This window comes from Eriocheir sinensis, chromosome 51, assembly GCF_024679095.1.
Source record: "Eriocheir sinensis breed Jianghai 21 chromosome 51, ASM2467909v1, whole genome shotgun sequence".
Lineage (NCBI taxonomy): Eukaryota > Metazoa > Arthropoda > Malacostraca > Decapoda > Varunidae > Eriocheir > Eriocheir sinensis.
Window position 1 is genome coordinate 86,428 of NC_066559.1, and position 24,882 is coordinate 111,309.

General features: G+C 50.4%; 1 protein-coding gene and 1 long non-coding RNA gene across 2 annotated transcripts in view; both read right to left on the reverse strand.

Annotated features, from left to right (window-relative positions):
• Window positions 1-23,147, reverse strand: part of LOC126982453 (dual specificity protein phosphatase 10-like) — a 39,409-nt gene extending 16,262 nt beyond the window's left edge. The window contains exons 1-2 of the mRNA XM_050834494.1: window positions 22,905-23,147; window positions 18,559-19,131 (exon numbers count right to left, since the gene is read on the reverse strand). Coding sequence (XP_050690451.1) covers window positions 18,559-19,114 — 556 coding nt within the window. The 5' untranslated portion in view covers window positions 19,115-19,131; window positions 22,905-23,147. The remainder of the gene's footprint in view (window positions 1-18,558; window positions 19,132-22,904) is intronic.
• LOC126982454 (uncharacterized) lies at window positions 13,736-18,545 on the reverse strand. Its single transcript, XR_007735185.1, has 2 exons — window positions 14,407-18,545; window positions 13,736-14,365 (listed from the first exon to the last, which is right to left on the reverse strand). It is a non-coding gene; the product is annotated as an uncharacterized LOC126982454 (long non-coding RNA).
• Window positions 23,148-24,882: the final 1,735 nt, after the last annotated feature.

The following is a 24,882-nucleotide window of genomic DNA, read 5'->3' on the forward strand; positions in this document are numbered from 1 at the left end:
GGTTTTCATGAGTGCTTTTTAAGGTTCATGGCACAGAAGAAGGGTCAAACTACCACCAGGGTCATAAAACTACCCCTGGAAAGGCCTACAGCTCCTACGAAAGCCATGTCAAATATGTGAACTTGGGCGACGAAATGTTTTAAAATACGACCCCAATACTTTCCCCCAACACGAGGCACCCATGTACCCAAAAGCCCGAACCCTTCAAGGAACAGCGCCGCCCTGGGCTTTGTTATGCTCGGGCCGGCAGCAGTAGGAGCCGCGGCGGAGTCCCATACCCGGCTGCAAGGTGACACCCACAAGCCTAACGCTACGCTGGCGGCCGCAGGGAAGCCTAATAAAGGAACCTGTTGGCTCCTGAGTGACATTCTACCCTGGCGAGGCGAGGGGGGAGGAATGACGGGAGGGAGGGAGGGGGGCGGAGAGGGATTGAAAGGGATAAGGACGAGGAAGAACAGAGGAAGAGGGGGAGAAAGGTGGAAAAGGAGGGTTCATTCACGTGTGCCTTGTCTATACCCTGCAATATTACTAGGGGGATAACATACAACCTCTCTCTCTCTCTCTCTCTCTCTCTCTCTCTCTCTCTCTCTCTCTCTCTCTCTCTCATTCCCCTTACCCAGCAAAGACTACCGGAGCGGGACCCTGAGGTCGGTATTCTCAGACACTTCCATTTCTCACGTCAACTATTTCCAAAGGCCAAAAAGAAGATCAATCGCATTCTCATGAGTGTTTCCTTAGGTTCAAAATACAGAAGAAGGGTCAAACTACTACCAGGTTCATTAAACTACCTTTGGAAATGCCCCAAACCCGTTACAAAAGCCCTATGAAATGTGGGCGTGTGATCCCCGAGATGTTTGATAATATGGTCCTGAGGCCTCACGTGTAGGGAGGAAGGAGAAAGGAGCGAGTCGGGGCGTGAGGGGTGTGGGGGTGGGCAGACCTAGCGAGGGGCACGTGAGGCTGGCGGGTTTGCAGGCGAGGCAGCCCGACACACCTGCACCTGGCGAAATACGAGGACCAGAAGCCGTCGCCGCAACACTTGGTCACGCGCCCGTCTCCGCCGCCTCTCACCTCCACCAACCTTCTTCTCTCTCGCTCTCGCCCTATCCTCCTCCTCCTCCTCCTCCTAATGTATGAGGGAAAGGTTAACGTCAACAACCTAATCTGAAGCTTGTGTCGTCGTGGCTGCCGCGTCCCATTCATTCTTACGTCACTGCAAATGTCTTCAGCGGGCCAAGAAGAGGTTGTTGTTGGTTGCTAAACGACCTCCACTTGATGGCCTTATAATGGCAGGCTCGCACGCAGGCGCCTCTGTGGCCGGGGGCAGCAAGGGCCCTGCGTCAGACACTGTTTGTTATGCGAGGCTGCAACACTCGAGGCCACCGCCCGCCGCTGCCCCGCAAGCCGCAGCGCCGCCGCCTCGCCTGCGAATGCCCCTCCCCATCCCTGGCTTGGACGGCACGCTTTCCTTCCTCTCCTCTCCTGCCGCCGTTGCCCAGTGCCCCGGGGATGGCTGTGTTGTGCCGCGTCGTGGTGCCGTGTGTGGCCAGGCGGTGCCCACGGGATGCCAAGGCGCGTCACTTCACTCCACTCGACGTCCGGAATGCGTCGCTCATCCCTGACACGGCGTGACGTCAGCAACATGGCGCTCACTCAGTATCAAGTAGAGATTATTACGACACTCCGGGTACTGTTTCAGCCTCTTACAAACCGCATGTCATCGCCGCCGCCTCGCCCACGTCACGCCACTCGAGGCTGTGTTCCGCCTGAGATGTGGACGAGGTGTGTGGTCAGGAGGGATAAAACAAGACTCTTCCTTCCCTCCTTCCTGTGTAAATCTCCCGTTTGTTGTTTCCTGACGCTGCCCGACGCCCGCTGCTGCCTCTTTCCTCTCTTCCTGCCATGGGCGGCGGGAGTACATTAGTGTCGAGTCAGGTGACTTCCATCCTGGGTCACCTCCCCGAGCTGCCTCCTTCCTCCCCCCCTCCCGCCAGCACGCCCAAATGCCATGACCTTAAAACTGTTGTCTCGCCAGCAGCCAGCACGGGCAGCACGGGGCGAGGGGCGGATGGCGAGGGGGGGTGAAAGAATTGTTATACTGACGTCACGGTTAGGTACACCTGCACCGGCTGGCCCGTGCAGGTGTTGCTGGAACCGTGTGCTGCCTCATCACCTGTGTGCGGCTGCCGCGCACTCCCTCCTGCTTGCCTGACGCCGCCGAGGTATTCTCGGCGTCAGGGCATCAGCGAGCCTCGGCCCGGCGCGGGGAGGCTGCGGCCTCCGCCACCACCGTCACCGCCGCCGCAACATTAGTCATCGCTCGGCTTCGCTCGGATTCCACATCCAAACCCCGATACGCTGACCAGACCCTCGGGGTTCTGATGCCCCCCCCGCACCCCCTTTGGTCTCCAGGAGGGTGTGGCTGACTGGGGTCACGAGCAGGAGGCCGCGGATGACCTGGGCCACGCGGGGGTCGCGGCCACGGCTCGGGGCCTTGCAAATGAGTGGCATGAGTCATGGCGGTGACGGGGACCAGCTGTAACGCCACACCGCCGCCACCGCCGCGCGACTCGCACCCACCTTCCATTCATCGCTGCAGCTCTGTCACACACGGCAATCCACTCGTCACGTCCGTAATGTATGTACGAACAGTAGCGGCCGTCGACCTCCGGGAGAGTCACGGCGGCGGAGCAAACACAGGCGGCGGCCATACGTGAAGAACTGCGCCTGGCCTCCCAAACTGCCCTCCGTCGCCGCCGCCTTCAGGCTCGCAGAAGGCCCTTTCACATCAGCTGGCAAACCGACCCTCCTCCAGGGAGTGCGAGCTTCAGGGTGGGCCGCTGCGTCCCCCCCTCCCCCCCCCCAGCCACCGACCTTCACACCGGGGGCGTCGCGGTGCCACGAGTACGCCCAGAGATATGACTCCCCCTCCTCCTACTCCTCTTCCCTGTCCTACTAGTCCTTATTTTTCTCTTCCTTGTATACAATTACGCCGAGGGGCATTGGGACGTGCCAAACATGGGATTCAGTGAGCCCCCCCCCCCCTCTCTCTCTCTCTCTCTCTCTCTCTCTCTCTCTCTCTCTCTCTCTCTCCCGTGTTGGGGTCGTGATGCGTTTGGAGAATCTCTTTTGAAGTATGATTTAACTCCTCATTTTCCTCCACCTTTCCCCTTCACTGACCCTCCCGCCTTCCATTCAGCGCCTACAGTACTTCCCTCCGCCTCAGGGCTAATCACTTATGGACTCCTTCACCTTGCTCCACTTCCTCGGCACCTTAACCTCCCCTAGGCATAAATTACAACGCTCACACTCACTTTCCTTCGCCTCTATATTTCAACTTTTTTTTCTCATTTTACGGTACCTCGTTAATTAAATCCCTTCTCTCTCATCATCCCTCTCCTTTACCTGTCTTCACGTTACGTCTTCTACCTGTATGTCTAAGGCCGATAAGGAGGGGAAGGGGAAACAGCAAGGAAGGAAAAGGGGAAGGGGGGGAATGTATAAAACGGATGAGGGGCAAGAGTTAGGAAAGAAGGGGAAAATTTGGGGGAAGAGAAGTGGAGGAAAGGAGAAGGGGAACAGAAGAGGAATGGCGAGGGAAAGAAAGGGGGAAAGTAGGAGAAAAGAGTAGAGGAAGAGGAAAGGAAAAAGGGAGGGAAAGAAAGGGAAGAAAGGAAGGGGGAAAGTAGAAGGAGAAATGAGTAGAGGAAGAGGAAAGGAAAGAGGAAGAAAGGGAAGGGAAAGAAAAAAAGGAAGGGGAAGAAAGGGAGAAGAGTAAAGGAAAGGGAAGAAAGGAAGGGGGAAAGTAGAAAGGGAAAAAGGAAGATGAAGAAAGGGGGAAGGGAAAGAAAAAGAGGAAGGGGAAGAGACTGGGGGTAGGGGGGTAGAGAGAGGCCGTCCGGAGCAGGCCGCGGCCAGCCTCGCCAGAATGGGCCTACCGCGGAACACCTTATTGATTTCCGATGACGAGAGAAATTCATTAGCAACACCTTGGCAGCATGACTCACCCTGTCACCCTCACGGCACACCCCTCCCCTCCCCTTGACCGTATACCCCATCCTTATCTACCCTTCTCCACTTCTTCACCTCTCACCTATTCCCCCTCCTTGCCAGACACGCTTTAAATTTCACTTTTTTCTTTCCTTACAGCACCGCGAATTTCCCCTCACTGCCCCTCTTCTACTTCCATCATATCACACATTTAACAACCATTCTATCCTTCACTTTCGTTTTTCATTCCTTTCCTACGCCTCTTTTCATCATTTACACTCTTGCAGAACCCCCAACTCCTTCCCTCCCTCCCTCCTTCCTTCCATCACACCACACAGAAAGGTTCAAGTAACAGCTATTCCACCCTTACCCTTCATTTTACATTCTCTTCCTATACTTACTTCACTATTACACCCACGCCTCCCTGTTCCTTCAATCCTGCACCTTCAACCCAACCCGATACTGCGCCCTCCCTCCCTCCCTCCCTGACACTGTACCCTTCTCTTCTCCCCGCCACCCGTCTATCCTCCCTCCCTCCTGAATCAAAGAAAGCCTGCCGTCTCCCCCACAATTCTTCTCCCCCGGCCACCTCACACCCCCAGTCACTTAATCCCCCTCCATGCTCCGACGGTTCCATGCAATACACGACGCCTCCTCCTTAGTTCCTCTCCTTGATCAGCTGACGTCATCGTACTAAGTGACCGAAGTTAACCTGATGGACGTACATGCAAACGGACAGACGGACGGAAAAAGTCTGATTTCCTATTTTTTTTTTTTTTACAGCTAAGGAGACAGCTCAAGGGCGCAAAGAAAAAAAAAGAAAAAAAAAGAAAAAAAAAAAGGCCCGCTACTCACTGCTCCCGAACAGAGGTTAAAGGAGTGTCCAAAATCAGAGGTTAATTTCGGGAGGAGAGGTGTCCTGATACTGTTAAGGAGTTCAACACCACACACAATCTCCTCTCGTGTAGGGTGCAAAGGTATTATTTTGTGTATTTCTGTACTAAAGGTTCAAAGAATTTATGGAGTTCAATACACAACTTTACTGTGGTGCGTGTGTATGTGTGTTGCGTCTGTGTGCGATTAGCGTATATAACATGTAAAGAAAAGACAGGTAGACAAATGTTTGCATGCATATATGATGTATGACTGATAATAACACACGACAAGGAAATGCATAAAAAAACGTAGTAGGAAAAATGATAAAATAAAATACATAACAGAAAAACGAAAAGAAACAGAAAACAAACGAAAGCAGTAAAAGTAGACGTAGTAGTAGTAGTACACGTAGTAGTAGTAGTAGTAGTAGGGTGACTAAGAGTAGAGTAAGCCGCTACGACACTCTTGTAACTTAAAGATGAGCGACCATTCAGAGTGGCCACCTCTCTCTCTCTCTCTCTCTCTCTCTCTCTCTCTCTCTCTCTCTCTCTCTCTCTAAGTTTACGCGTTTCCATGACAACAATGACGTCACGGAGGAGTGTCCTATTTCAAGCCCTATTGATCCTTCGGAGGAGGAGGAGGAGGAGGAGGAGGAGGGAAAGGAGGGTACAGGTGTGGTGCTGGAAGGATAAGTAGGAAGCAAGGAAGGATGCGCACACACACACACACACACACACACACACACACACACACACACACACACGCCGTAACATCATTTCTTCGGGAGCGCCGCGTTACATTTTGCCTCCACTTCATGACCCACATTCTCGGGTCGTTCGGTCTCTCTCTCTCTCTCTCTCTCTCTCTCTCTCTCTCTCTCTCTCTCTCTCTCTCTCTCTCTCTCACTTTATAGGGAGGGTTAAAAGTGGGCTTCCGCTGAGGAGGAAAATGAGAGATGGGGGGGTAACGCCAGGGGGGGAGGTCTCTCTCTCTCTCTCTCTCTCTCTCTCTCTCTCTCTCTCTCTCTCTCTCTCTCTCTCTCTCTCTCTCTGTCAAGTGGATACTCAATAGTAGGAGTGGTGGCGGTGGTAAGCAGTAATTGTTATAGTAGTAGTAGTAGTAGTAGTAGTAGTAGTAGTAGTAGTAGTAGTAGTAGTAGCGTAACTATGTGTGTATGTGTGTGTGTGTGTGTGTGTGTGTGTAGCTGTGAATGTGTGTTATGCGGTATCGAAAAAAAAGGAAGTAGAAAAGGAAGAAGAAAAGAACAAGAAGGGGAGGAGGAGGAGGAGCATCAAGAGGCAGGTCGCGGGTCACGCTCGACCGGCTCACTAGTACACGATGACGACCCTACCTGAGGGGGGGGGCAGGTAAACTCTCTCTCTCTCTCTCTCTCTCTCTCTCTCTCTCTCTCTCTCTCTCTCTCTCTCTCTCTCAGAAAAATCCCTTAACACGCTTCAACTGACCTAAGTGAGTCTTCCTGTGTGTGTGTGTGTGTGTGTGTGTGTGTGTGTGTGTGTGTGTGTGTGTGTGACGTCAACGGAGTCTTATCCAGCTTTGGTCACTAGAGAGGCGCACACACACACACACACACACACACGCACATACGGGCTTCAGGAGGCAAAAATAAACAGCGAACCAGCCAACCGAATACAACTTTTTTTTCCTCTCTGTTGATTCATTGGAGGAGGAGGAGGAGGAGGAGGAGGAGGAGAAGGAGGAGGAGATGCTTTCTGGACTTTGCTTCGTATGATACCATTTATCTTCAATTTACTCCCTCTCATGCTTTCTCTTTTTTTCCTTCCTTATCACATTGCCTTCTTATATAAGCACACAACACACTTTAATCCCCTTTGTCGTCTTACGTATAAAAACAACAACAACAACAACTAATAACCTCATTAATTCAGCGCGCGAGGTATAATCGACGCGCAGGTAAATGAGGTAATTAAATAAGCAAATAAGAAAAGTCCGATAAAATAATTTAGTCAGGTGAGGTGAGTCAGCCATGATTGAGAAAGTTGCTGGGTACAGGTGCACTCTGGGAGGCGGCGGCGGTGGCGGTGGAGGTGGTGGAGGTGGTGTGATGACGTCATTCTGGCACTGATCAATACGTGGCACTTAGTCACTCACTCAACACGCACGCACGAACACACACACACACACACACACACACACACACACACACACACACACACTATAGTGCATTCATTTAAACACTCATTCCCATACCTCACCTATTTTCAAGTGTTATTATTTACTCGGCGTTGGTATCACTCAATCCCTTTCAACACATTCATTCACCAACAAATCCTCAATCTCCATCACTCACTTACTCCGCACATTCCCTCCAGCTCGCCTTTCGCTTAACATTCTCCCTTAATTAAACTTTTCGTCAACCTTTCATCCTCACTAAATCTTATCCTCTTCCGCATCCCTTACAGCTTTCCACACATCCCTTCAGCCCTTTAGCAGTTCTTCGTCAGCCCTTACATACATACACCTCCCTCACATCCACTCCACACATACCTCCCATCTCTTCTTTCGTCTAACCTTCAACGACTTCAATCAAACTCCAATACCTATACATAAAACAACCTACAGCTATTACCATCGTCCTAAACACTCACTAACTCTCCCACTCCCCCTTCCTTTCTTCCTTGCATTCCAGAGTACCCGAGAAGGCGCTGGAAGGGGAGGTCATCGCGGTATTTATAGTCGAGCGCCACAAGGAAGCCCTCGGCATTCCCTCAACGCCGCCGTCACGTCAGAGGTTTAGCAAGATACGTCACCAAGGAGCCATTTGTAGTAAAGTGCCTGTTCGCTCGCCCTGCCTGGTGTTTTAATCTACCATGAAGTCCTACCTGCTTTCATTTCCTTGCCGCCCTACCTTGTCTTTATCTATCCGTTTTCATCTACCTGTCATACTATCTATTATCCTCTACCTGGTTAAGAAATGCATAAGTTTAAATCAGGAAGGTGTCAGGGATTAGATAAGGCGGTCTAAGCATCACCAGATAAGCTTCCGCGGAGACCATCAATCAAGCTCAAATCTCGTGAGCGAAAATCAGCCCCATGGAGACGCCAATGCTTCGGCCGAGATGAGACTCGTCTGCCATCCTCCCGAATCTTGTGAATGGGAGGCGACTGATCGGAAGGGGGCGGAAGTGGGTGAGGGCTTGGAGGGCGGAGGGGAGGCGGCGAGACGATTTGGTGGGTCAGCCGTGAATAAAACAGCAGCACCAACGCCAGCATCGACGAGCCATTGATGGGCGCATGATTCATCCCTAGGAACCACCCAAGTCCGGCCAGGCATCGATTATAAACTTAGTCGAGCCTTCATTCATGCGGCTCAGGCTCGGGTCCGGGGTAATGTCAGCGCCATTCACCGCCCCAAACACTCGGCTTCCTCGCTCTCAGCCTCTCTTCGGCGACGGAATGCGAGGCTCGGTGAACACCCCTTTGTGCTCCTACTCTGTTGCTCTTCTTAGATCCCTTATTGTGGTATCTTGCTCCTACCTTAAAAGCCTCTTCCCGCCCATCTAGCTCCTCGTTAAGTCCTATCCTTGCTTCCTCTCACTCATTCCTCTCCTTCTCCTCATTCTTATCTGAAGCTTCCTCCTGTCCTTCATCCCTCTAACTCCTTCTGTATCTTCCCCGAGTTCTATCCTTACCGCTTCCTCTCACACTCCTTAATGGTTCTTCCTTGTTTTCTTTCCTATTCAACGATTATATGCTCTATCATCCTCTCACTTCTGCATTTCCTCCTCCTCCTCCTTGCTCTCTCCTTCCTTGTTCTCTTTCCTACTCAGTGCTTGTCCTCCTCGGCTTGTCCTCCTCTCTTTCACTTTTTCCTTTCCTCCTCCTCCTCCTCCTTGCTCTCTCCTTCCCTGCATCTCCCGCGTTCTTCCTGACTCTCTCTTTCACTTCTTCCTTTCCTCCTCGGCTCCTACTTCTTGCTCTCTCCTTCCCTGCATCTCCCGCGTTCTTCCTGTCTCTTTCACTTCTTACTTTCCTCCTCCTCCTTCTCCTCGGCTCCTACTCCTTCCCTGCATCTCCCGTGCCCTTCCTTGTTCCCTCGACCCCCCCGTCCTTCCCCGCTGCTGACGGCCTCTTAGTCACCGATCAGGAAGCCCGCCACGAGGAGCCGACCTTGCACTCTGGTCCTCAGCCTCCCCCCGACCACCACCACCACCTTGTAATCTCCTTGCTGTCCCGCTTGTAAACTGCAAGGCTTCACTTCCCAGCTGCTGCACACACACACACACACACACACACACACACACACACACACACACACACACATACACACACACACACACGTACACACACACCTTCCTTCCCTGTCCTAAAAGCTAACACATTGATATTCAGCGCTCTATAGTCTGACATTTTTTTTTTTTTTTGCGTCTTCAGCTTTAACCAGTCCTCGGCCAACACCAAGGAAGACACAGGGGCTCTAACATATGAGCGTGTGGAAAGGGAAACCACGCCATGAAGCAGCTCTGAGGGGCGTAATGAGGCAGATAATGAGTTACACTGAGAGTATCGCTTGTCGCTGGGGCCGCCTACCACCCCCCGCCCAGCCACTCCGCCTCCGCCACCACTGCAGCGCCTGGCGAGCCCGAGCCCCTCCCTACTACCACTTGAGAAATCAGTCAGCTGCAAGGTTATTTCGGGCTCGTGGCCACAGAGATACCACCAAGGGTCACGTTGCCAGGTTTATCTTACATCTCAGACCCTGACGCCGGACTGGGGCTGAGGAGAAGTAAACAACCATCAATGGGGCTGAGTGGGCAAGGCGAGGGTGCGTGACTTAGTTAGTTTTGGGCATCATGGGGCTGTGCGTGCCTGGGTGGTGGTGATAAACGGTTATTTGTGGCTTGAGCGGGGCAAAAGATGTGTGAAAAGGAATATAGGGTCGTATTTTAAAACATTTCGTCGCCCAAGTTCACATATTTGACATGGCTTTCGTAGGAGCTGTAAGCCTTTCCAGGGGTAGTTTTATGACCCTGGTGGTAGTTTGACCCTTCTTCTGTACCATGAACCTTAAGAAACACTCATGATAACCAGATTGATCCCCTCTTTGACCTTTAAAAATAGTTCATGAGAGAAGCGATGGTGTCTTAAAATACGGCTGGGATCAAGGAGTAGGTTTTATGGGATGAGAGGGGATAGTTATGGCTTAGGGTCTGGGAGGGGGTGGTCAGGTCATGCGGGGGGCTGGAAGGGGCTGAGTGTGAGGCAGGTGATGGGAGTCGCAGGGGGCCAGCTGCTGTGAGGGTCTGAGTGTGGACGTCAAGTGGAGGTGAAGAAGTGTGAGTGATGTGTCCTCCCACGCGGATCCCGAGAGTGACCTATATCTCTAACCTTACATGCCCCTCACACTCTCACACCCGCCCTCTCACATCTCACCCCTTCGACGGCATCGCAACCCCTCAATTTTCTACTTTATGAAATCCAAATGACTAATATAAGAGGCCACGGAGGATATGGGAGATGAGCCAAATAATTACTTTTCTCCTTAAACAAAATTATAGATCCATTTACGCAGCGAGACCACAGAAGAGAGAGAGAGAGAGAGAGAGAGAGAGAGAGAGAGAGAGAGAGAGAGAGAGAGAGAGAGAGAGAGAGAGGGGGGGGGGGAGTAAAATACCTCAATTTTTCCCCTAAAATATGCAACCAGCCACAGGGGGAAAGGAAGGAATGATACACGCAACCACAACTTCCCTACTCAAACCATCCAACAATGTACTGCAAGAGGCCGCGGGGGGTATACAGAGCCGGGGAGGGAAGGGAGCAGTGGAGTACCATAAGGGAGAGGGAGGGGGAGATCACTGGCAAGACGAGGGATAGGGAGGTAAGGTAGGGTGGGGAGAGGGAGGAGAGCCGCGATGACAGTCCCCCCCCCACCCCTTCGAGATGACGAGGACGGGAACGAGTCCTTTCAGCGTCTGGGTAACGGACGGACGCCTCACCACTTGACTCTTATCGCCCCGCCAAGAGTGTGTCGGGGTGCGTACTACAGGCTGACAGACCGAGACAGACGGACGGACGGATGGACAGGCAGGATGCAACTCCCGAGTCTCATCTCCCCTGCCTCCTGCACCCTCGCCTCTGTCGCTCTATCCTGCCTCCCCTAATACTTACTGCCTTGCCCCCAGCACAACTACAGTACCTTCTCCATTACGGCCTTTCTACTGTCCCCTTCTTGCCTTCCCTGCTGGTGCCTCCTCTGGTCTTGGCGTTATGTTTTTTTCAGGCAATTCGCGTATAGTTTGAGGCCACTGTTTCTCCAGCAAAATTCAAGACACGCGGGCCTGTCTTTTTGGGGTTGAACAAGGGCGTGAAGAATGCGTTGACTAAATGCTCGGTTTTAACGCGGCGATCGATGCAGACTCATAGTTTGATAGTTAAGAACCGCATATTTGCTTCAGGAAAAATATAAAAATAAACTATCGAACTAGTGTAATCATTAAAGACTAAATGGCACACCAGTTTTGCTCCTCTTTCTCTTTCTCCTCCTCCTGATGATGATGATACCACAACCCCCCGGACAGGTAAGTAAAATTATCAGCAAGTATTAATAAATCAGGACTGGCAGGTGACCTTGTTCATGCTACGTCCCGGCAAGACAACACGAAGCCTTTACACACACACACACACACACACACACACACACACACACACACGGAATCTGTCGGGTCGCATTAAAAGACATATCGCCGCCCAAGAACACATATTTAACAAGGCTTTCGTAAGAGTTGTGTGCATTTCCAGGGGTAGTTTTATGACCCTGGTGGTAATGTGAGTCTTCTTCTATACCATGAACATGAAAAAACACTCATCAGAACACGATTGACCCCCTCTTTGACCTTTAGAAATAAGTGGTGTGAGATGCGAGTGTCATAATACCAACCTCAGTGTCTCGCAGTGAACGCCAACTCGCTGTAACACTACCCGTCACTTTTTTATCCCCTGTCCATCCCTGTCTCGCCTCTGATATGGAAGAAGACGAAGAAGAAGACTGGCATGATGACGTAGTACGCACACACGACACAAGATTTAGAGGCACGGAAAAGCAATTCATAACCAGAGAGAGAGAGAGAGAGAGAGAGAGCGCAAAAACTAATGTGCTGTAACTTTTTAAACATTACTCGGTCTCGCATTTCTTAACAACTTTCCTGTATATTTTTTTTCTTCACTTTACCACCATCGCTACTACTACTACTACTACTTATTCTACTACTACGAAGACCGACGCAGCACCAGCAGAAGAGCAGCAAGAACACATAGGAAAGTGTTATGATTACATTGGCGCCTTGGTCGGGTGAGTCATGCGTCCTCCCTCCCTCCCTCCCTCGCGTGCGGCTGCCACATTCCTCCACCATCCTAAATTTACCTCCCGCTCTCCTCGCCTCACGCCACGGACATCGTTATTTTACCCTCCCTTCCTTCCTTCCTCTCCTTCCCTCCCTCCCGCGCACACCTTCAGACAGGCAGGGAACGACGGAATAATGCAAAAGCTTTCCTTGTCGCTAAGCTTCAAGGGGGAAAAAGGGTGACCCGCGCGCTGGTAACTCGGCGTGTATGGGAATGTTGTAAGCTCCGACGTTGCGCCCGTTACCACCGCCCGCCCACCACCCCCTTATGTAGTGTACTTCCTGGGTTGTAGGCACTCTTCAAGGTGCCACGATTCTTACTATTCCTTACCCAAGAGGAGATATGGAAGAAGGTGGAGAGGGAAGAAGAGAAGGGCGGGTGTACGACCAAGAAGACGGAGAATCCAAGCCTACGTAATTCTTCCTCTTCCTGCGCTTCCTGGGTTGCGGCAAGGATAGTGGGCAGTCTCTCCACACCCATGGGCTTTGTTTGCCACTACTCATGGTACGTGCAGGAGGAAGATGAAGGGCGTGGTACCAAGGCAGAGAGTGGGTTCAACAATCACATGTTCGCCATATTTTTAAACATTTCTGCGCCCAAGAACACGTAATTTACTAGTCTTTCGTGGGAGTTTAGGGCATTTCCAGGGGTACTTTTATGACCCTGGTGGTAGTCTGAGCCTTCTTCTGTACCGTGAACCTAAAAGAACACTCATTAGAACTCGATTAACCTCCTTTTTGGCCTTTGGAAATAGTGTGTGTGAGGGGTGGGAGCATTTGACAATACCAACCAAGTGGCTAGCGAACATGACTCACCACCACCATCACCACCACCTTCAGCAGCAGGAACACCACCTCCACCATCACCAGTCCTCTTCCTCCTTCACCGCCTTCAATGCTTCCTCCACCTTTTTCAATCGCAGATGAACAAGGAAATGGCGGTAACGAACTTTTCGAGATCGTAAGGTCGAGGGTAGCGGGTGTGCCGGCGAGCGTTCCACCCCTTCCTGTGTGTGTGTGTGTGTGTGTCCTCGCGATACAACACAAGCACAAGTAGACACAGAGGCGTCCGTCCGGCAATGTCCGCCCCGCAGCCCTTCGCAGTAGCTGGCGGGCCGAAACACGACAGTCTCTCTACCTCATTCGTGACCTTGCGGGCCGACGTCGCAGCCTTGGCAGGAACAATTGCAACCCTAAATCGTCTTCGTCCTCGTCTTAGCACGGCTGACTTGACGTGTGTGTGTGTGTGTGTGTGTGTGACGGGTGAGTCATAGGCGCGGGAGGGGCGGCTGGCTGGTGCTGGGGGAGAGGTGGAGTTATTTTGGTGAAGCGCTTCGGTCACGGAATGTGGCGTGCGTGTCACTCTTGCTGCCCTGTCGTGGGTAGCGAGCGGACCCGGCTCCCCCGCCCGCTCGATGGAGGCTTTCCTTCCTGATGGCTGGCTTCCTCTTTGGCCAGGAAAGGCGAGGGCGAAGATTTATTTAAGTGTGTGTGTGTGTGTGTGTGTGTGTGTGTGTGTGTGTGTGTGTGTGTGTGTGTGTGTGTATGGGTCGATAGCAGGAGCAGTGTTGGGGGGGTGTTCAGGGCGGTCTCACCTGCACGCCTTTAACAGGTAAGCTCTGGGCGGAAGCAGCGGCAGCCTTGGGGGAGGGAACAGCCCTATGCTTTGCTGCTCCCACTGCAAGATTGCTACCGGCCATCACTACCCTGCACCACCGCTAACACCACCTCCGCCACCACCAATATCACCATTCAGTTCCGGTCAAGTGAGTGACGGAAGCAATAACGTCACTGCAACATCGGTGCGTCCAGTGTAATTGTTTTTTCTCTTCCTGTGTGCTTGCTTGGTTTCGCTTCCGTTTTTATTTTTGTTTGTGTGACTTTTTGTTTATCATTTATTTGATGTACCTTTATTTACGTTAGGCCTTTCCTGCATGCCTGGTTGGTTCTTTTCCGATTCCTTCTTCTTCGGGGTGTGTGAATTTTCTTTATTTTATCGTTCATTTCAGATAATTTATTTACGTTAGGCCTTTTACGCTACATTTTTTCAAGATATATTTACGTTAGGCCTTTTATGCTACTTTTTTTCTAGATATATTTACGTTAGGCCTTTTATGCTACTTTTTTTCTAGATATATTTACGTTAGGCCTTTTATGCTACTTTTTTTCTAGATATATTTACGTTAGGCCTTTTATGATACTTTTTTTCTCTCGCGTGCTAAACCGTCATTCCCGCCTCGGCTCTTTTTTTTTTTCCGTTCCTCTCTCTATGTGATTTTTTATCCTCTTTCACTTATTTCAACTACATTATTTTACGTTAGGTTTTTTATGTAACTTTTTTTCTCTCTCCCTCGTGCTAGGCCGTCACTCACCCTCTGTTCTCATCACGACACGACACGCGTCTCCCCTCGTCACACGCAGGCCGACGTGACCAAAAATATCCAAAATACGATTGTGCGCGGCGGCGGCGGTGACTCACACGTGATGAGGAGGCGGCAGCGGCGTGGGCGAGGCATCAGCTGGTGGCGGTGGCGGGGCGCGGCGTGCACACACTCGCCTCATTACGCTGAGTTATGAGCCGTTTAGACGTTGAGGCACGCTGATGCACAGTTTACCCCTCCAGACGTTTGACGTGCAAGATGATATGGGGACACGAGGGTACTGCGGGAGGGGGGGGAAAGCTTATGGGACCACAGGCTGTATTTTAAGACACCATCGCTTCTCACATCGACTATTTATCAAGGTCAGAGGGGATCAACCGGGTCTTCATGAGTGTTTTTTATAGTTCATGGCACAGAGGAAGGGTCAGACTACCACCAGTGTCATAAAACTACCCCTGGAAAGGCCTACAGCTCCTACGAAAGCCATGTCAAATATGTGAACTTGGGCGACGAAATGTTTTAAAATACGACCCCACAACCACCAGGGGGCTTACTAAGGGTCGTGTTCAACATTTAGGAGGCCACGCACACACATTAACTTGACAAGGCTTTCGTAGGTGTTTGCATGTTTCTATGAATAGCTCATAACCCTGTTGGTAGTATCACAATGATTCTGTATACCGTGAACGTGACAAAAACATTCATAAGGACGCGATTCATCCCTTTTTTTTATTTAAACAAAAGTATACGCCACGAGAGACTAGCTAAAGGAGCCCTCTTCCATAAGGGCACCTATTCCAAAGCTACCCCAGCAGATGTGAGAGGCGGGGGCATCTGAGAGTACCGGCCTTAATCTCACGCTGGGCAAGGTAATGGACTGGTGGAGGTGGTGGTATAGCGGTTTATACTGAGAACAATGACCTTATGTTCCGCAGATCGATTTTGAGGCTCTTAAGAGGGTGAGGCAGCATTCCCCTGGGAGTGTACGGGGAGGAAGGGGTGGGGAGAAGAGCATAAAGAGTGAATGGAGAATAGGATATGGGGTTGGTATTGAGTAAAGGATAGGGAGGGAGGGGATGGTAGGAGTATTATGAAATGAGCTGGGAGCAGAGTGAATGAAACTAAAGTAAGATAAAAGGGAACGGACGGGAGTACATGAATGGGATGGAAAGGGAGGGATACAGGGAATAGAATGAAAGGAGGTAGTGCGCGGAAAAGTATGGAAGAGGAATACAACAGGGAAATGTGGAAGAGGAAAGCAAGGGATGGCATAAAAGGGGGGAACAGAGAAGGGCATGGAAAGGGCGTGCAAGGGTAGGGGGAAGGAGAGCAGGGGTGATACATTGCTCCATCCACCTGCTAAACATGGTCAGTGAAGCGGTGGAGGGGCAGGGGCGGCAGGGGACACACTTCCCAGCCTACCCCTTCCCTCCCCTGCCGGACTGACCTTCAGGAGACTTGCTTCCCCTTCCCTTCGTAAAGAAAGAGAGGGACGGATATATAGATGGAGAAAGAGAATGTAAGAAGTGAAGGTGAGATAAGTAAGAACAGACAAGCAATTTACCTGAAAGATGATGAAAAGGAGAAATGTATGAAGAGGAAGGAAAGAAAAGGAAAGAGAACACTGATGGCAAGCGAGTGAAAGGGAATGCAGTAAAAGAAAAAGGACGATAGAGAGGAGAGGAAAGGAAAGGAAAGGAACAGGAAGAAGGAAGTGAAAGGATTAATGGAAGCTATATAGGGAAGGTGAAGAGGAAGGATAAGTAAGGTGCTTCATTCACCTGTCACACACACACACACACACACACACACACACACACACACACACACACACACACACACACACACAGCTTTGCACTTCCTCATTTGGTGTTTGTCTACCCTTGCAAGGATGCCTGAAGTGGAGGAGGGAGGGGGGGGGAGGAAAGAGGAAGGTATGCTATCTCTCTCTCTCTCTCTCTCTCTCTCTCTCTCTCTCTCTCTCTCTCTCTCTCTCTCTCTCTCTCTGTCAGGTAAATTCGATCTTATCACTTATTTGTCTATCCTTATCTAACTATATATCTCAGGTGTCAATTCTTCTTCAGTGTTTATTGATTTACTGATAAAAGGCCTTGGGTACCTTTGTCTGGGGTGACTCACTTGACAGCAAATACCCACCACCTCCTCCTCCTCCTCTCCCCGCCCCCCATCCACCTCCTTTTTCTCCTCCCCCACCAAGCACTCAGACTTTTCATCGCCTGCTCTTCCATTCTTTTTTTTTTGTCCATCATTAAAGAAGAGTTGGTTATACGCTTCATTCCTCTTTCTCGTCACCCTGTTCAGTATCTTCTTATTGCCTCCTTTCATCTTTCCCTTATTCATCCTCGTATATTTCTACTTTTCATTCCCTTTCTTTCGTTGGTTACCTCTACTTACATTCTCTCTCTCTCTCTCTCTCTCTCTCTCTGCTTTCTCTTCCTCCTCCTCGCATCCGTATCTCCTCTCCCTCATCATCTCTGCAGCCTCCTACCACCTCCCCTTCTCTTATTCTCATTTATTTCCTCTTGCTTGCTTAAGGTTCGTCTTCTATCGTTTTTATTCCCATTCCTAAACCCTAGTATCGCATTCCCACCTCACGCGACACACACACTCTCTCTCTCTCTCTCTCTCTCTCAATCACTCGCGCCTCATTAAAACTCTGCTAGACACCACCCGAAACGAGAGAGAGAGAGAGAGAGAGAGAGAGAGAGAGAGAGAGAGAGAGAGAGAGAGAGAGAGCGAGCAGGTACACTTCTCCAAGGGCACACACTAAGGCTTCCTGATGCACCACCTCCTTAAGAGGCCACAACACTTTTCTGGGTACCCCCTCCCCCCCCCTCCCCCCCGCCGAGAACCCTTCCCTAGACCCCTAACCCTTCGTAACCTACCTCATGCTATTACCTCACTCCTGACATCCCCAAATATAACCTCAATGCTTAGCCACCTCCACCGACATCCCTTGAATCCTCTCTCAAAGGGCTTGGGTAGGGAGTGAATAAGGGGCGGAAAGGATGGGTGTGATACAGAGAGAAAGATGAGAAGGGGGGCGGATATGGGAAAAGGAAGAGGTGTGGGACATATAGGGGAGGGAGTCAATGCGGGGTGAAGGAAAGGATGAAAGGATGGGGAGAGAAAGATGAGAAGGGGATGGAGATGGGACAAAGAGGAGGGTTGGAACATGTATAGGTAGGGGAGGCTGAGGAAGAGTGAGAAGGGGCGAGATGATGCTGGGTGGGATGGGGATGAGGAAGGAACGGAAGGGAAGGCAGATGAAGGCTGAGAAGACGAGGAAGAGTCCCGAGGAGAGGATGAGGAAGAGGGATAGAAGAGAATAGAAAGGCAAGGAAGGAGGAAGGGGAGGAGGGGGAGAAGGAGACGAGGAAGAGGACGTGAGGGCCGCAAGGTCACGAGAGGCCTTGCTCAGCTTCCTGCTCTCAGCCCGCCCGACACTTCCTCCATGTCCCAGCGCCGCGCACCTTTACGCCCCTTTGTCTGCACCTGCCCGCCCTACGCCTGGCACAATGCGGCACCCCTGATGGTCTCTACCTCGTGTGTGCCACCCCAAAGCATCCACATCTCTTTCCTAGCACCCCAGCCAGCCACCAGGCCGTTCTCTCCCCCCAGCAGAACAATCGCGGCCCCAGCAGGCAGGCAGTAGGGACAGACAGGAGGAGGAGCAAGAGAGCGGGCGCTGCCGTGGGAGACGCCTTGCCCTGGGAAAGCACACATGTTTACTGATAAAGGGACGCGCCTGGGAACGAGAAGGCAGGGCCAAGGATGGGAAGCTTCTGGTTCTGTGTGTGTGTGTGTGTGTGTGTGTGTACTCTCTACTAAGATAACACAGGCCCCCCCAGCAGACAATAGAGTGTGGTAAAGCCACCAAGCAGATGTGAGAAGGATCAGTTTGTACTCACCCTTGAGGAGCAGCGGCTCCCTGTTGTCCTCCAGCAGCGCCGTGAGGACGAGGTAGACGGGGTGCGTGGGCGGCAGCGCCTCCAGGTCGGTGGTGGCGTCGTCGTACACGATTATCTCCTTGTAGCACCGCTTCTTCAACAGGTCGCGGCCGGACGGCGACACCGCCAGGTCCACGACGGAGGCGCGACGCAGTTGTAGCCGCTTACGGTTGAATCTGTCCGAGCAGTTGAGGTTGATGGCGCTGCGGACGTGCCTGAGGTTGTAGCTGATGAACGGCCGGAGGTCCACCAGAAGGAAGTTCCGGGGCTTGGTTTTGGTGAGCTTGCGCGCCACCTCGGCGGGCTGCAGGGCGCGGGCACGCCTCAGCAGCAGGGACCTCTGGATGGTGGCGCTCTCCCCGCACGGCGACGCTGGCATGCTGACTACCTGCGGCGCCATCAGATGCGGCAGCGAAACTGGACAGCGCACGGCCGCCTCGCCACTCGCCTCCCCTGGCTCACTCAGCGACCGGTTCAGGGCCAGACGAAGCCCCTCCCGACGACCTTCACTCAGCATGCTGGCCTCTCACCTCCCTGCAACACAGCACAACACACGCTGACTCACCACCTGAACATCACTATACACCCTGCAACACCACACCAACACCACGCTGACTCACCTCCTAACACTACCTTCAAGTACGTACCCCCAACACCATGCAACACACTAGTACAACACGGGCTGACCCGCCGCCCGTAACACCAGCGCAACACACTATCACCACGCTAACTTCCTGTCTGTCTGGAACACCACACACTGTAGTAGTACCTCTGACAAGCATCCCTGTCACTCAACACCGTGCCCTGCCAGCAACACAATGCAATCTATTCCTGCAACACTACACATATACACACACACACACATGCCCATCAACACTCACACCCTACACAATATCCCCCACACACTGCCATACACCCCAATGACACCCTCCCATGCAACACACACACACACACATACACGCGACTCAACACTCAGCAACACCGCATCGTGAGTCACCCCACCACGCACCACTGCAACACTACACACACGAGGAACAATACATAGCAACGCTACAACACACACACACACACACACACACACACACACACACACACACATCTTAATACTTACACAACCACACCACCAAGCAACAGTCCTTTTGGCAGCCGATCACACACACACACACACACACACGCGTCTATATTTATCACACAGCTGGAGCCAAAATTTCACTCTCGTCATAAGTTATATATTCTCATTCACCTACCTACCTACACACACTCTCTCTCTCTCTCTCTCTCTCTCTCTCTCTCTCTCTCTCTCTCTAATACACGGTGGCAGGAAGTGAGTGGACCTGTACTTCCTGTTGGGCGCCTCCCTCTCCCTCCCTCCCTGCCTCTCCTTTCCTCCTCCTGCCCAACCAACACATGCCCGCCAACCCATCAACCTTCCTTCACCACGTGCTTCGCTAGTCACTACACACACACACACACACACACACACACACACACACTCACACACACACACACAAAGACGGAACATTTTAAAATCTTCCTTCCCGTGAAATACTGCGCCCTAAACTGCATCATCACGAGAGAGAGAGAGAGAGAGAGAGAGAGAGAGACGGGCAATGAGTACGAACCTAGCTATTCATTCATAACATTACGTGTACTGGTTTTTTTTCTCTTTTTTATACAAACTAACTCGCCAAATGAATGAATTAAGGAATGAATGAGTGGAATGAAAAGTTTAGTTAATACCTACTCGCAAAAACTCGGTGGGAGGGAGAAAGTGGAGTGAAGCCAAATGGGGGTTGAGATGGAGGAAAATGGAATAATGATGGAAGGAAACTCGTAAGAAAGATGGACGAAGAGGAAAAAACTGAGAGAGAGAGAGAGAGAGAGAGAGAGAGAGAGAGAGAGAGACTATCACCCACCTATACCTCTGTTTGTCACCTCTGATTCATGCACTTTATTTATCTCTACAATCCCTTTATCTTACACACACACACACACACACACACACACAGAGCTACCGGATACCTGGATAACAGCCCTATGAATCACCGTAATCCGCCTCACCTGCCTGCCATCTACCTGCCCTTACCTGCGCGCCCTGCTCACCTATTCATTAGCCGCAGGTATAATGACGGCAAATCTAAGTGTTTTGCTTTACTGGCAAAATGAAAGTAACTCGTTTGGAGAAGATTTTGTCGTGCTTATTATAGAGTTGATACAATTTAAGTAGCTATGATGATTTTTTTTTTAAGGTGTGTGTGTGTGTGTGTGTGTGTGTGTGTGTGTGTGTGTGTGTGTGATGAATTTTGCTTAGTTTATATTGTAGTTTACCGACAATAAAAGAACAACGTTACTTATGAGTATTGGATGATTCTTGACTCACAAAATAACTTAACATAAAACGTTACCACACACTTTGAAGTTACGAGGAAATAAAAATAACGCGAATGAAGAATGTTATATACGTACTTTTAACGCTAGTCTGAACGCTGTTATAATTCTACTTGAACAGGAGCACAAACAGGCTAAAAGTTTGCTTATTGCAGATGTTCTAAATCTGTCTAATATAAATGCTAATATTTCTGCATACATTTAAAGCTGTAAAACATGAAACGTGGATATTGATATGTTGCTGCGATGTATTGTTATTATTACTCCTACTGTCACTACTACTTTTGCTATGATTGTCAGTGTCTAACAATGTGAAAGTAAAGACGGAAGACCACTGCGATCGATGAGCCGTGTATTGCGTCGGTGAGGAGGAGCAAGAGAATGTCCGGCTTACAAACCTATACAGTCTACTCTCCTTGCGTTCCACTTGCAAGACTCGAAAGAAAGCGATCAATCTACTGTTATTATTATTATTATTATTAGCACTATTAGTTATTTCCTATCGAGTGTAGGAGGCAACAATCAACATATATAGATCTGTGTACGATAAATTAATAATACCAAAACGTGTGAATTTAGAAAGTTAGAGAATAAAGACTAAATAATATGACGCAGAACCGACGTGTGAGTAAAAGTATGAAACGGTGGGAAGATTAAATAGAAGGAAAACAAGCGCTGGTAAACAGAAATGGAGAGGAAGTGATTAATAAAGAAAAGTAAACAGGAAGGAAAGTAAGAGAGGATGATTCATGGCCCTGACGGTGTTGGCTAATTACTGACCTCATCCATTTCTGCAGGTAGTCTTGAGAGAGAGAGAGAGAGAGAGAGAGAGAGAGAGAGAGAGAGAGAGAGAGAGAGAGAGAGAATCTAACAAAACTCGTAGGTTTATACAAAAAAATGCTGAGTTTCCCTGTTGTCAGATATTTTCGAACATGAATTTGAGAGAGAGAGAGAGAGAGAGAGAGAGAGAGAGAGAGAGAGAGAGAGGCGGGGCAGGGCAGGGCAAGGCGGGTAATGCACGAAGCACCACCACCACCACCACCGCCAAGAGCGGAGAACCACAGTCCGTGACACACTAGACGTGGCACCACTGCGTGACATCACCACCCGAGACTGTGTGTGTGTGTGTGTGTGTGTGTGTGTGAGAAGTCATTCCACCGCCTCCACCACCATCATCATCTCTTTCCACCACCACATTCCCCATCGCACATCCCGTAGATTAATTATCCCAGCATCATCTTCACCACTAACATCCACACACAACATCTCTCCACATTATAATCAGCTTCACTCCACATAATCCTCACCGCATGCCACATTCGCACAACATTCACACAACGCTAATTTACATATTCACCGCAGCTGCATTTCACACAATTCTTATACTACATTTACGTTGCATGCTACACACACGTCTCGCATCGTACTTGGCACACACTAATGATGCAAAACACACACACACACACACACACGTCAACAGTGCAAACAATACAGATGGTTAAGGGATTTCTTACTTAGTTGCTTTACACACACACACACACACATACACACACACACACAATTTCTCACCACATACACACATCGTTCATTCATTCATTCATTCATTCACTGGACACTCACCTCACACACTCACGCTACAATCCATGCCGTGTTAATTGGCTCAGGTATCCTTTCTCCCAGGTAGACAAGCGCTAATTGGTCACACACACACACACACACACACACACACACACACACACACACACACACACACACCTGTACGCCCGTCACTCACAATACACTCACTCGCAAACACTCGCTTCCCTTGTGCTACATAACAATGCGAGCGGTGAGTAATGGTCAAAAAATAATATATATATACAATGGTGAGTAGTACTTGACGAAACCAACTTTTTCATAAATTCACAAAATTCACTTACTCAGGTACATGATAGAAGTCTTGAAGATGGAGCAAAGGTAATCCTCAGCTGACTAGATAAGAGTAATCCACACAAACTCGCGTTCCCCTGAAAATCACTCGCGTTAAATGCCTTTACAGCTCGAGCGGGTTTTCAATTGCACTCAAGGGGGTTGCACTGCGCGGCGGTCTAACGTCCTCCCACCACGACAGTTGAGTATATACTGGCTCGTCGCTTCGTGCCGAGCTGCCTGCCGAGCGCTTTCTGCTGGGTCGTGCTGGTGAGACTCGGCCGCCGCCAGCTGGCAACCCTCCGCCCCTGCCGCCAGACCCACGATAACTCACTCTGACTAATCCAGACATTGCACAAACTCTAGTTCAAGTTACAGGAAAGATTTCATGGCTTTAGGAAGGGTTTGTACTGGTATTCACGTCTATAGAGGTTAGGTTAAAGGATGGGACTTTAATTTTGGCAGCCCTCCCTCAACAACCGCTAGACACACGATAACTTACACTGACTAATCCAGACATTACACAAACTCTAGTTCAAGTTACATGCAAGATTTCATAGCTCAAGAATGTCTTTGTACTGGTATTCACGTCTATAGAGGCTCGGTTGTGGGAGAATTGGTACTTTAAAGTTGGCAACCCTCCTCCGGTAGACGCCAGACTTACGATAACTCCGACTGATTCATCCAGGCATTACAAAACTCAAGTTCAAGTTACAGGCAAGATTTCATGGCTTTAGAAAGGGTTTGTACTGATATTCGCGTGTATAAAAGTTCGGTAAAAGGATGATTAGTATTTTAAACCTGGATTTCCGTATAGAAGCGAAGCGGGCGAGCGGAGGAGATGGGGAGGAGTTCGCAAGGGGGAAGGGGGGTTGGCGCGGTAATGTTGTGATGTCATAGCTATTACACTCATGAGTCAGGTCTTGCATTCGGGTTTCCGCTCAAGTGGGTAACTGCGACGCTCACAGAAAGAAAACGATCATGAGTTGCATGTGTCTCTGCTTGTGTGTGTATGTGTGTGTGTGGGGGTGGGGGGCTGGTGTCGGCCACACATAGACCACGTGAACAGCACAGCAGCACACCAGAACCAGCAGGAGGAGGAGGAGGAGCACCACAGGGTACAGAAATACCCTGTGATTCATTCCTTGTGAGCGAGCGAGCGAGGCATGCAGCGTTGCCACAAAGAGAGAGAGAGAGAGAGAGAGAGAGAGAGAGAGAGAGAGAGAGAGAGAGAGAGAGAGCTTTTCTAATCACACAATACTTTCCATAAAAAAAAAATCGCAGGAAAAAAAAGAAGAAAAAAAATAACAACTACGTACGGTCTTCGGATGAGGTGGTGAATGGGAAAGAGCGTCACTTGGGCGTGAAAAAAGTGGAGGAGGAGGAGGAGGAGGGAGGAAGGGAGGGAGAACGAGACGGACTCCAAGTTTGCAAAGCTCCAAGCGACCACGAGAAGACCAATCTGGCGGGTTCCAGAAGGTGTGTGTGTGTGTGTGTGTGTGTGTGTGTGTGTCATGCCCAGGGATGATCGAGCAGTCCCCGCAGGCATGGCGTTGCAAAAGAAGAGGGAACGAGAGAGGGGGAAGGGTGGGGGCTGATTTTGGAAGGATGAGGAGGGTGAGAGAGGGGGTGATGGCTAGTTTTTGGGGAAGAAGAGTAGGGGGAGAAGCGAATAGTGAGGCAAGAGTTGGGGGTGAGGGAGCATTTGCCGGAGTAGCATGGCGTAAATTAACATCAGTCAGAGATGGGGAAAACATTAGGAAAGGCTTTTGTATTGCAGTAGATTAGTAATAAGTGAAGATAAGGATGACGAGAGGGAATGACACTGGACGTGAGAGGAAGGGAGAGGGAGAGAGAGGGAAGTGTGGCCAAAGGAGGAAGAAGATAGGAGATAATGGTCTTGGAAGTGGGATGAAAGATTGACGTAGGAAAGAGGAGGATAAGGATGGAAGGGATAGTGATGGGGGGGGGGTGGAGATGAAGAGGAAG